We start from the raw sequence: 12,779 nt of genomic DNA on the forward strand, positions 1-12,779 counted from the left end.
GGATGTGGTTGCCAACAAATTAGAGTAATGTCCGGAGCCTTAGCAAAACGCTTTTCAATCCCGAGTTCACCTAAGATTTGAAGTTCAACTAGCGAATTTCAAACGGAGCGCCATCCAGTGTGAGCAGATTCACGAACAGCTCCCCAAATCCGTCTCAGCGTGACGGAAGTATCAACCCTCTCATCCTCAAAAATAGACCTATTACAAGCAAACCATAGAGCCCAAATATTTTTATTTAACTATAATGTTTCAATAAATGAAACATCCAAATACTTTAACTTCATTTTTAACATAATAAATATAATATCAATTAAGATTGATGTGAGTGGTTAAGAGTCTCAAATTGCGTATGAAGTAGTTTCAAAGTTTTTAAGGAATAGTTAATTGAGCATTCACGTATAAAGAATGTTTATTAAATAACGGGATTAAAGGTTTTATTAACAGAGAATAATCGACACAAATATGTACGACTTGTTTGGTTGAACTGTTGTTTGTTATTGTTTTTTGTTGTTACGGTTTGTTATTTACTGTTTGAAAAAACTGATCTTCTAAAAAACATGGATTCTCAGCTTTTGTAAAAAGTTATTTTTCAGACATAAAGGACAAATAGGAGGTATCTCCCCATTTTAAAGTGAAAACGGAACAACCAAACACCCCATAAATGTGTTAATTTATATTAATAATTTTTTTAACTAAAATTATATAATATTTTAAAAAGTTTGAGTTATTGTTTCAAAAAAAAAAAGTTTGAGTTATTATTACCGGGGGATAAAGTATCAAAGTAGATCTATAGTTTTTAAGGAAGTATCAATTTAGATTTTACTTACAAAATAACATTAATATAGATTTAACGTTTAAAAAATGGTAACATTAAGGGGATGTTAGGGTGTTACTTTTCGTGCTCCTGTTTGCCTTTTCAGTTCGAAATGGAAAGTTTTAAGTGTTTGGTTAGTGGCATTCCTGTTTGCCTTTTATACTTGAAAATCAGTATTAGATGTTTGGTTAGTGACCTCATGTTTGCTTTTTACACCTGAAAAGCAGTTTTTTTACAAAAGCAGTGAATATTTTCTTTTTGGAAAAGCAGCTTTTCCAACCGCAAACAGTAAACAGCAACTAGCAACAACAACAACAAACCGTAACAGGAAACAGTAGGTAAAACAAACAGATTCTAAGTTCTGATTTTTCTCTCCATATACAATTGATAGAACTTAACAAAGTAATATAAATAACGTGGCCCATTCAGTTATCCATGTCTAACTTTGTATGTTTTTTAAATGTAAGTCTATAGAAATGTCTGGTTGCTATTACCTTTTCAGTTAGAAAATGAGAGTTTTAGATGTTTAGTTAAATATTTCATATTTAATTTTTATAATTAAAAATTAGTTTTTTTTATATATATATATAAAAGCAGGAATCTCTATTTCGTGTAAAAGCAACATTTTACAATAGCATACAAAGCAAATGCACAGTTATATTTGTGTCATTTTGTAAGCTTGAGTAAGGCTTATTTTTAGTAACTTATTTTTTACTTTATCCATGTGCGATATTGCAAATGACAAAAGTTGAGGTATAACCATAAACGCAACATATCACAGCCTTGCAGTAAGGGAGCAAAATCGAAAGTCAAAGATCGTTCATGGCTTCCTTGAACCTTCCTCTCGAAGAAACCAATGCTTCCGAAGCTTCAAATCTATTTGGGGACGAAGAAAAATGAAAATGAAAGGAAAAAAGAAAGTGTAATGAAATGAGTTAGACTACAGTGAGAGAGATTGACCAGTAAAGATAAAAAGAAAATTACGAACTAGGATTGGACATCATCAATCAACGGAGCCCGCCATTGAATTTTCTATAATTACTTGCAGTTATCTCCTCTCTCTTTTTCTGTTGAATCAAGGTATCACCTAGCATAAGACAAGTTATCTCTTTTCAAGCCTAATCGTATCTACATCGCCTTATTTATTTCCTATCCTTCAATTTCAGCAAACAAAAGTTTCGTTCTCGTTTGAAGTTAGGGTTTGGACTTCTGATTTTGGGTGGATTGATTAAAACAAGAAGAATGAGTGAGTAGAGTGGAAATGTTTTTGATGATCGAGGTGTTATGTTATTGTAACTATGGCTGTTGCGAGTCCTGTGCCTGTGATTACGCCACCGGCGAGTCCGATCAGCTTCCCTGATTATCGATTTGTGGGAAACATGGCAGTCATTAGGGGAAATGTGGAACGCCCAGTGGCGCAAGTTATTGAGGAGAAAATACATGTAGCGGTGGGGAAGAATTTCAAAGAGTATAAGTCACTTCTAATGTGGGCAATACAGAACTCAGGTGGGAAGAGGATTTGCATCATTCATGTTCATCAACCAGCGCAGATGATTCCATTGCGTAAGTTCATTTGGAACTTGGTGTTTTTTGTTTCTTCTTCCTTTAACAGAATACAGGATTATGGAAACTGAGGAAATTAGGTCTGCAGCTGTGGAAAAATATGTTAAATTTATTCCTATTGTTTTTGAACAAATGTTGGCCGATTTGTGATCAAAATACAATTTTACAAGATTTCTCCTGCTACTAGAAAGGCAAATGGGATTGATTCTTCGTTTGATGATACTGTTGATTGAATGGTTTTCATTCGTTGATTTTTTTTGTTCTTTTAATGTTTGTTTGCAGTGGGTACGAAATTCCCTGCAAGCTCACTCAAAGAACAGGAAGTCAGGGCTTACAGGGAAATGGAAAGACACGAAATGCATAAGATGCTTGATGAATATGTACTTTTTTGCCGGCGATTTGGGGTATAAGCACTTCCATCTATGTTTTTTGTTCTTTTGTTTCAAGTGGGTGTTATCTGAACCTCTTACTTTTTAGTGGATAATAACTTCTAAAAAGGAGTTTAAAATGTTAGAACTTAGAATATTTAAGTTCATGACCTCACTTAGATAGTCTGTTAGCAAATGGCAAATTGAAGTTCCTTTTGGACTTCTGAATTGGCATTTGGCATGATCTTTTTCTGACTGATTTTGGCATTTGTCAATTCACTACATCAGATCGGGCCTGAGAGACAGCATATTGAAAGGGAGAGTATCGAGGAGGGGATTTTGGAACTCATTTCCCAGCATGGAATAAGAAAACTTGTCATGGGAGCAGCAGCAGACAAGCGCTATTCAAGGTAAAACCGTTAGCATTCCTACAAATTATCATTTTCTATATCTACTTGTGGTTTTGATGTAAAAGGGTTGCCTCTTGCATATGCATGTTGCAAGTATGAGATTATTTAACATAGTGCTGTAAAATTGCAGGAGTATGATGGACATCAAGTCCAAGAAGTCCATTTGCATTCGCCTACAAGCACCCGCTGCTTGTCATATATGGTTTATATGCAAGCAACACCTTATATATACAAAGTATTACCTCTATTTCCCTGTTTTTATTTTTTCTTTTTATTGATAAATATATATTATTGAGGACGAGCCTTGGCGCAACGGTAAAACGTTGTTGTCGTGTGACCAAGAGGTCACGGGTTCGAGTCTTAGGAGCGGCCTCTTGCCAAATAAATTGGCAAGGGAAGGCTTGCCCCCAATACACCCTTGTGGTGGGACCCCTCCCCGGACCCTCGCTCAGCGGGAATGCGTAGTGCGACTGGGCCGCCCTTATTGATAAATATATATTATTGAGGGCGAGTTTTGGCGCAACGGTAAACGTTGTTGTCGTGTGACCGAGAGGTCACGGGCTCGAGTCTTGGGAGCGGCCTCTTGCCAAAAAAATTGGCAGGGGAAGGCTTGCCGGGTACACCCTTGTGGTGGGACTCCTCCCCGGACCCTCGCTTAGCGGGGACGCGTAGTGCACCGGGCCGCCCTTTATTGATAAATATATCTTATCAGCTACTTATTGGAGAAATTATGCGCTCCTTAGTGCAAAAGTAACTTCTGCCAACCTAAATTATTTGAGTCATGATTCAGCTCTGATATTCATGGTCATAATTGAAGTTCATGTCAATACAGGGAAGGAATTTCAGATGCAAACAGAGAGCTTCGTTCATCCTCAGTGCAAGCAAACCCAAAATCTGAAACTGGACAATCAAATAATTTGAGATCATTGTCAGTTAACCTAGGGCAGAGTAATCCAGAAGGGTACGAACCAGCTCTAAATTTATTTCGCAGGGTACTATCTGTGAGCTTTGGCCCTGAAGGGGCAAACGCATCAAGCACTACTCCAGATATCAACAGGGTGCCATCAGCTGCTCAAAGCAATTCAGATGCAGAAGGAGCTTCATCTGTATCATCTGATGAAGGTGATTCTTTGTCAAGGAGCACTTCTCAAGGTTCAGTTCTTTCAACATGCTCTTCTAGTGGGATGGCAAATAGCGGATGTCTTCCACTGGTTAGAACTGAAGGAGGTGAGATTGTGCCAGAGATAAGCATACTGCCAGAGCCTAAAGAGCTTTCCCATTCATCTCCTCCTAGTGTACTGGTAAAGTTTATAATTTATTGAACATTTGCATTGAAATTTGGTTGATGTCTGTGTTCCAAGTTTCTAAGGTTGTATACTGGATATGTATAAATTTTAAAGTTATATATCAAGTTTTTGACCTGTTTTGATCTTATTTTGAAATTTTTAACAAGTGATGGGTGTATCAGGATGGGCGTATAGAAGATCCTCTCTATGATCAGCTTGAACAAGTAATGGCAGAAGCTGCAAATTCAAGACGAGAAGCATATAAAGAGACAGGCAGGCGCGCAAAAGCTGAAAGAGATGCCATTGAAGCCATACGCAGGGTACCTTCATTCAGTCACAAAGTGGCTTTCTTCTCTCCTTACCCCCCTCCCTGCAAATTATTAGAAGCAAAAATTTAGACAAAATTTATAAACTAATTTGATTGCAAATTATAATTGTCAATTTACAGGTAAAAGCATCCGAGGCACTATATGCTGAGGAGTCAAGACAAAGGAAAGAAATGGAAAAGGCTCTAGCAAAAGAAATAGATGAGCTTCAAAAAATGAAGAATGAGATAGATGAAGTTATGGAAGAACTTGGCAATGCCATGAATCTGAAAACTGAGCTGGAGAGCAAAATTTCAGATTCTGACCTGATGGTGAAGGAGTTGGAACAAAAAATAATTTCTGCAGTTGACCTGTTACAGAATTACAAGAAAGAAAAAGATGAATTGCAGATGGGGCGCGACAATGCTCTCAAAGAAGCAGAGGAGCTGAGGAAAAGCCAAGCTGAGTCCTCAAGTTCACACACGCCTCAGTTTTACTCTGAGTTTTGTTTTTCAGAGATTGAAGAAGCAACTCACAACTTTGATCCCTCTTGCAAAATTGGGGAAGGGGGGTATGGTAGCATTTATAAAGGTGTACTTCATCACACTCAAGTGGCTATAAAGGTGCTGCACTCTCATAGCTTGCAAGGCCCCTCAGAATTTCAACAAGAGGTATCATAATGTTGATTTTTAAAATTCTTTGTGAACTTGTTCAGCCCTTCATGTTGACGTTAGGAAACCACTTTCTTGTCACTTGCTTTGTGTAAGCATGTGCTAAAAACCTAAATTGTTGGGTATTGTCTTTAAAAATTTATTACAATCTTAATCTTCAAATATAGAATAAACTGTTCCCTTTAGCTGTCTAATCTAACTCCATTTATTGTTTTTTTTTTTTATTATTAATTTATCCTTAATTGGTATCAATGGGTCAGCTAAGCATATGTTTCATGGTTTCATAGCCTTGCCTTCTGTTGTTTAGCAGTTGGTAACTATCAAGATAAAAGGCACAATAACTAGTCTATATGCTTCCAACTTGTATCAGAGGATGCATTGTATGGTTCAGTTTGCAGCTATAATACACTCTGAGATGTTTGATCACCAAGGGAAATTACAGAAATCTATCCCTAAAGTGACAGTCCAGCTGTTAAGACTTGAGAACTCTGTTAGGAGGTCTCAATTCCCAGTTGTGTTTGATAGTATGGGTGTTTATAGCAGGGGAAGTGATCGCCTACTGAGTAGCTCCTTTGATGCTTTAATGGTACCCAAAAAAGGGGAAGAAAAAAAAAATCCACATCTGCACTTTAGAAGAATGAATGTAAATGTAATCTGAATTGTTGTGCTTGATTGTCTTGGTTGTGTATCAGGTTGATGTTTTGAGTAAAATGAGGCATCCAAATCTTGTCACTCTAATTGGAGCCTGCCCAGATGCTTGGACTCTTATCTATGAGTACCTTCCCAATGGAAGCCTAGAAGATCGATTGAGCTGTCAGGACAATTCTCCTCCTTTGTCTTGGCAAACTCGTATACGCATTGCCACTGAGTTATGCTCTGTTCTTATCTTTCTTCATTTCAGTAAACCAAACAGCATAGTGCATGGCGATTTGAAGCCTGCTAATGTCCTTCTTGATGCTAATTTTGTGAGTAAGCTGAGTGACTTTGGAATATGTCGTCTACTTTCTCAAAATGAAGGATCCAGCAACAATACAACAATATGTTGCAGAACTAACCCTAAAGGCACTTTTGTGTACATGGATCCTGAGTTTCTTGCTTCTGGAGAGCTTACTCCAAAATCAGATGTTTATTCGTTTGGGATTATATTGTTAAGGCTGTTAACCGGAAGAACCGCCTTGGGGATAACAAAGGAGGTGCAGTATGCATTAGATAAAGGAAACTTGAAAAACCTCTTGGATCCTTTGGCTGGAGACTGGCCGTTTTTGAAAGCTGAACAGTTGGCTCACTTGGCATTGAGGTGTTGTGAGATGAACCGAAAGAACCGGCCAGATCTCGAGTCAGAAGTATGGAGACTACTTGAACCAATGAAGGCTTCATGTGGCGGCTCATTATCATGTTTCCAGCTTGGTTCAGAAGATCATTGTGAGCCTCCTCCATATTTTATATGCCCCATTTTTCAGGCAAGCTTATCTGTTCCTGACTTCTGAGATTTATAAAGTCTCTTGATTCTATTTTGAAATTTGAACTCGGTTGTCTAATTTTCTTGGCTATAAAATCTCAACTACCTTGTGCATGAGCGCAGGCAGTCATATGCACTTGTTGTGCCCCTCCTCCTTCAAGTGTAGGATTCATCTCCGTGGAGATTCCCACGGGTGGGGATGAGGACCGGGACAGGGTTTCCCCAAAATATTCGGGGACATGGAGGAACCGTTCCCCATCCCGGCCTGTTCACAACCCTATTCAAATGCATTTCCATATGGGACTGGGAAACACTATTTACTTCGAACTAACCTTTTTCTGGTGTGTTGTAAACATTGCAGGAAGTGATGCGAGATCCACAAGTAGCAGCCGATGGCTATACCTATGAAGCAGAGGCTTTTATAGGATGGCTGGACAGCGGACACGAAACTTCGCCTATGACCGACTCGAAGCTCGCACACACCAATCTCGTCCCGAACCGTGCTCTTCGATCAGCAATCCAGGAGTGGCTGCAAGATCAGTAAAACTTTTTGTGCTCTGAAATTCTATTTCTGTTCAACACCGTGTTCATATTTGTATATCTATAGCCAAATGAAAATGATCTTCTTTCCTTTGTTAGATTGTCAAATTATAGACCATTTCATCTGTCCACATTCCCTCCCAGTCTAATTTTTCTTCTCCTTTGTATAATTGCATAGAGGAACACCAGATATGTAAATTTTATATAATCAAGTTGAATGTAGTATAATGGTGTATGGTATTTTTATGAAATTGAGTTTGTGCATGGTTAGATTTAACTGTTGTTTGCGGTTACAGTTTGCTGTTTACGGTTACAATTTGCTGCAGGATCAGAGATTCTATGCTATTGAAAATACAGTAAACCGTCTATAAATTAATAATGTTGGGACCATGAAATTATATTAATTTATAGATATTAATTAATCAATAGATTAATAATTATTAATTTATAGAGTGATTTAAATGTTTTTTAAAAATAAATTTTAAATTACTAATTTAAATTAAGTGTTTGTCTAAAATCAATGAACTATATTCATCATATTTTTTAGTAATAAAATTAAATATGCATTATATAAGTTAATTGAACTTGAAAGTTCATTGTATTTATGTTAAAAATAGAGAAAGGTACACCGAAACTTTTGAATTAACTGAGAATAGTTAGAAATGAAATTCAACTAGATTTAAATTTCAAGAAAAAACAAAGTATTATACAGTCATATTTTGCTAAATAATCCTAATTATATATCTATATATATTTGGCATATGTATTTGAGAAATTATTACTTTATAGAGATAATAATATTTATAATGGGTTGTTCCAAAAAATTATTATCTTATTAATTTATTAAAATTGATCATTTTTTGAACTGACTCGATTATTTTAAAAAGATTATTAATTTATCGAGCATTAATTTATTAAAGTTTTACTGTATGATATTAATATAAAAGTCCAAATTTGTAGCTAATAAAACTACTTTAAGGTGGTGTTTGATAAAACTGAAAATTAAGTGCTGAAAAATAAGTACTGAATTTTAAGTACTGAAAATATTGAATGATTTAACTTTTAAAAAAATATTAATCGATAATGTTTAACTTAAAATGTTAAATTAAAGGCTTAATACATCATTTGCCCCCTGAACTTGTCCAAAAAGCTTGATTGACCCCTTGAACTTTCAAAGTATCCCGATAGCCCCCTGAACTTGCATAAAATATTCAGTTAGCCCCCTGAACTTGCATAAAATGTAATCAATTGATCACTCGGTTGCAAAAAAAATAAGTTAAATACGGAAGATATATTGCACGAGTCTTAAAAAAAGTAAAACGATCGAAATCGGAGTATACGGTGCTTAGAATAGAAAAGACAAGTTGTATAGTTGAGCAAGCAATAACTTCATTTTTAATCTATTTTTAAATTATGTAATAACATTCTAAGATGCGTGGAATACATCTTCCGCATTTAACTTACTTTTTTGCGACCGAGTGATCAATTGATTACATTTTATGCAACTTTAGGGGGCTAACTGAACATTTATGCAAGTTCAGGGGGCTATCAGGACACTTTGAAAGTTCAGGGGGCCAATCAAGCTTTTTGGACAAGTTCAGGGAGCAAATGATGTATTAAGCCTAAATTAAATATTTTGACTTATTTTGATAAGTGATTTTTAACTTAATTAACTAATTTAAGTGGTGGAGAAACAACCGTTATCAAACGCACTTAAATTAAATAAGTGTTTAACATTTTAATTTAAGTAATTAAGATAGAGAATTTACGTGGTAACATGGTATAGTTATTTATTTTATTTTATTTTTGATGGAAAGAGTTAAAATATAGTAAGCCATAGGCCAGAAGAATCAATATAATTTGAGTTCCAAACGAGAATATTAGGGGGAGTTACTGTCTTTTGACCATGAGGCTAAAAAAAAAGAAAAAAGCTACTCTATTTCATTCTCTTAGCTTCGGCTTAGTATGAATGCCTCTTGTCAAGGGCGATTTCAACAAACTGAATTGAAATCTCAAATTCGATCGCTGTCGATGTAACATCAAAAGTTTGATATGCCCGTAAGTTCAAAATTTTCAGATAGTATTGTTGGTCCCTTATAACGTGACAAGTTAGTTCCAAGGGGGGATAGGAACTATTTAAAATTTTGTCCGTTAAGACTGACTTCTTTTCCTATGAAAAGGATCACACAGCGTCACTAAGTAGATTCAAGACACAAGCTTAGTCAACTTGTGACTAAGTCTGCTTCTTTACTTGAGTCAGGAAATAGCACTTAGAGTCTATTTCTGAACCCAGCTTCTTAGTAAACTTAACTCAGCGTGAGCTCTTTACTTAGTCAGTTTTTCACAGCAAGCAATATATATTAAAGGAGTTTAAGGGTTGGAAAGATATTACTCAGCAGACATATCCTGGTTCGGCCTCTCCGCCTACGTCTAGTCCCCGGAACTCGTTCCGAGCTTTTTGAATTCTCTACTGAGCTCTTTAAAGGTAGAGCACGAAACCTTTTACAAATAGAAGCTGAGTATAACAAGAGTACCTTCCTCTATACCTCTACTCACTCCTATATCTACGCTGAGCACTATAACCGAGTGCTCAGCCTCTCCTTTCTATTCTTCTAGAAATGATAAAGTGTTTGTCCTAAACAACGATTGCTAAGACACTTTAGATGATTGGAAATCACTCTAGACTTTTACACAATAATATGGAAATTGGTGTAAGGTATTTGCTTTGCTTTTCTCACAGAATCTTCGAGTATGGATTTGGTCAGCGTTTCGACTTCTTGAAGTTCTGCATCGATTGAAGCAAATGGATGGCCTTTATATAGTGACACTTGAGGCACCTGGTCATTTCGAATTTCGAAATAACCGTTGGAGGGAAACGACTTCCTGTCATTGTCACTCTGGGCGTGCTCAGCGTCGTTGGCCAATAGGATTCTTGCATCTTCTATCTTCGTCAGTCTTCGGCAGAATGTTTCGCCATTTAAGGAAAAGTCCACGAGACAGCTTTCTGTGCCTTCTGAACTTTTTCCAAAGTAGAAATACTTTGTCTAGAAGTTGAACATTACCTGCCGCTGTCCAGACTGCTTTGTCGTCCAACTCAGCAGCTTCTTCTTGAAGCTTTTGCCACGAAGGCTTCTCGATCATTCTCATGCTGAGTCGTCGTTTTAGTTGATACGGCTTCATTTTGAACTCTTGGGCCGAATGGTATTAGTGTGTTGACTTGGGCTTGACTTCCACTTTATGGGCCTTTGGGCTTTTTAATCTCAATATCTTTATACACAATTAAACTCAACATTGAACAAACACATTAGTGTAATAAATCAAAGCATTTTAAATTTTAATGTGTTAGAATATTTTTATCATTAATTAAATAATTTTGTCAAATCAAAATCATGTGGAAAGGTGTTTCAACAAACTCCCCCATTTTGATGTTGGCAAAAATATTCGGTCAAAGAACTCAGTGTTGAGCTCCCCCATGATAGTTGACCTTGTTTTGTCAAATAACTCCCCCGTAAGGGTTGAGCTACTGACTTAGTTTTACTCAAAACATTTCAAGGATTAATTGAGTAAGTCTAAGGTCAGTTTTCAGAGATAGGTCAGCTCATGGAACATATTCTATTTAACTCAGTTTTACGCGGAAGGTTTAAATATCAGAGAGCGCTGAGTAAGCTTTGTTAAATGAGTTTTAGTTAAGTGGACATATAATAAGTGGTCAACATGTATGATCAACACAACAGACATATCATCAATTAATATAGACAGTGTAGCACAGTTGATTTAATGAAGATGCGTTTTAATAAATTATATCAATCACTTAAGTAAGCATCACACAAGAGTAGGCAGTATGAAAGAGATAGAGATGCATATAATTTGTTTTGATTTTAAAGTCAGCACAACAGAGTTTTGCCCTTTCCCTTGTGTTGCGGCTAACTAACTGAGGCTTGCTGAGTTCTTGGGGCTTGTTCTTTCTCCCCCGTTTTGCCATCATCAGGTTTGGGAATGAAGGTGGCGTCAATTGCAGCTTGAGTGAGGCGCTGAGAAAATGCCTTTAGCTTTATCGTGCTTTCATTCATTCCGTCGAAAATTGGAACACCATCATCCACAATAGATCGAGGAATTTCGATTGATGCAGCACTCAACATACTTAAAACAACGGCTTGAGACTTGCCAATCCAGTGCATGGTTTCAGTGAGCATGGCAAAGGCTTGATGAAACATCTTTAGCAAAGAGGAGTCATAATACTCACGCTGAGCGTTGATTTGGCGCACATTGCTGAAAGTTGCTCGAGAATACTTCAGAATCTCATTGGTTTTAAGCTCGTCAGTTGCCATCTCTTGCCTGTTTAAGTTCAGCAGACGCACAACCTCGCTAATTTGCTCAATGGAGCATTGAGAGGAAGTGGAAAGCTGGTGATTTGTTTTCTCTTGCTCGGTGTGAAGCTGGCTGAAGAGATATTGTACTTCGGCAGAAGTGGCATATGCTGAGTTCGCAACTGACAGTTGATGAAACTCCCTTTGCAGTGAGTTTATATGGTTGACCATGGTCAGCTGGAGTTCGGCCAGCTTAAGTATAGAGTCATGTCTGGACTGTTGAGATTGTAGTGTAGTCATGACACTCAGAAGATCCTTCATACCTTTGATCTCCGTAAGAAGTTGAGTGACATACGAAAATGGAGTTGTCTCAACAGTGGTAGATTCAGCGGCATTGGTACTTGATTGATGGAGGTCCTGGATGAGAGCATGAGCTGAGTCAACAATTCTTCGACCAGACTCAGAGGTAATGAGGTAGCTAAAGGATCCATCTTGTGTTGGCCCAGATGCCGGAGGTGGAGTAGAACCGAATAAGGGCAGTGTTTGGTTCTGCTCGTCATTAGAAGGCCCAGCATTGTCAGCGACTGGCCTGGAATTAGTATTGTCAGTGGAAACTGACTGAATCTGATTCTGCTCATTTAGTTGGGGAAGTGGAGGATCAGCAGAAAGAGTTGCTTGCTCAGTGTCAGGCTGAAGCTGACTAGGTGATGGAATTTGAGGAAGTTTAGTGTCCACCTGAGCAGGAAATTCCTTAGCTTGCTCAACAGTTTGAGGAGCGAAATCTTCGAGCACTTGCTCGGCATTACTTGGGTTGGCGGAGGCATTTAAGTCGGCATGTTCCTTTTGAGAAACAGAGGCTTGATTTTCTTGCAACTCTGGTTGAGACACAAGTGGGTTGGAGAAGTATTTAAGATGTACCTCGCTAAGGTCAGTGATCTCATCTCTCAACGGTGAATCACCCATAAGATCAATAACTGGTTGTTTAAAGGCTTTCTTCTTTCTCAATCTCCTAAGCTTCGGAGGAGTAGGGTGATAGGGGTCAAAAACCCCTATCTT

General features: G+C 37.4%; 1 protein-coding gene across 2 annotated transcripts; it reads left to right on the plus strand.

Annotated features, from left to right (window-relative positions):
- Window positions 1-1,592: 1,592 nt before the first annotated feature.
- Window positions 1,593-7,667, plus strand: LOC136216964 (U-box domain-containing protein 33-like). 2 transcript variants are annotated; one of them, XM_066003515.1, is made up of 10 exons: window positions 1,593-1,894; window positions 1,981-2,377; window positions 2,660-2,781; window positions 3,034-3,155; window positions 3,286-3,390; window positions 3,988-4,456; window positions 4,624-4,761; window positions 4,890-5,417; window positions 6,110-6,877; window positions 7,238-7,667. In XM_066003515.1, the coding sequence occupies exons 2-10, from the start codon at window positions 2,113-2,115 to the stop codon at window positions 7,418-7,420; spliced, it is 2,700 nt and encodes an 899-aa protein (XP_065859587.1). In that variant the 5' UTR covers window positions 1,593-1,894; window positions 1,981-2,112; the 3' UTR covers window positions 7,421-7,667. The 2 variants fall into 2 exon arrangements, with proteins under 2 accessions (XP_065859587.1, XP_065859585.1); XM_066003513.1 differs by having other exon boundaries at window positions 1,593-2,377.
- Window positions 7,668-12,779: the final 5,112 nt, after the last annotated feature.

The sequence above is a fragment of the Euphorbia lathyris genome, chromosome 2, assembly GCF_963576675.1.
Source record: "Euphorbia lathyris chromosome 2, ddEupLath1.1, whole genome shotgun sequence".
Lineage (NCBI taxonomy): Eukaryota > Viridiplantae > Streptophyta > Magnoliopsida > Malpighiales > Euphorbiaceae > Euphorbia > Euphorbia lathyris.

Bases quoted from the DNA above. Each gene is read 5' to 3' on its own strand.
- LOC136216964 (XM_066003513.1), top strand. From the start codon at position 2,113: ATGGCTGTTGCGAGTCCTGTGCCTGTGATTACGCCACCGGCGAGTCCG. The intron at 4,762-4,889 runs GTACCTTCATTC...GTCAATTTACAG, and splicing joins CCATTGAAGCCATACGCAGG to GTAAAAGCATCCGAGGCACT. The intron at 6,878-7,237 runs GCAAGCTTATCT...TAAACATTGCAG, and splicing joins TTATATGCCCCATTTTTCAG to GAAGTGATGCGAGATCCACA.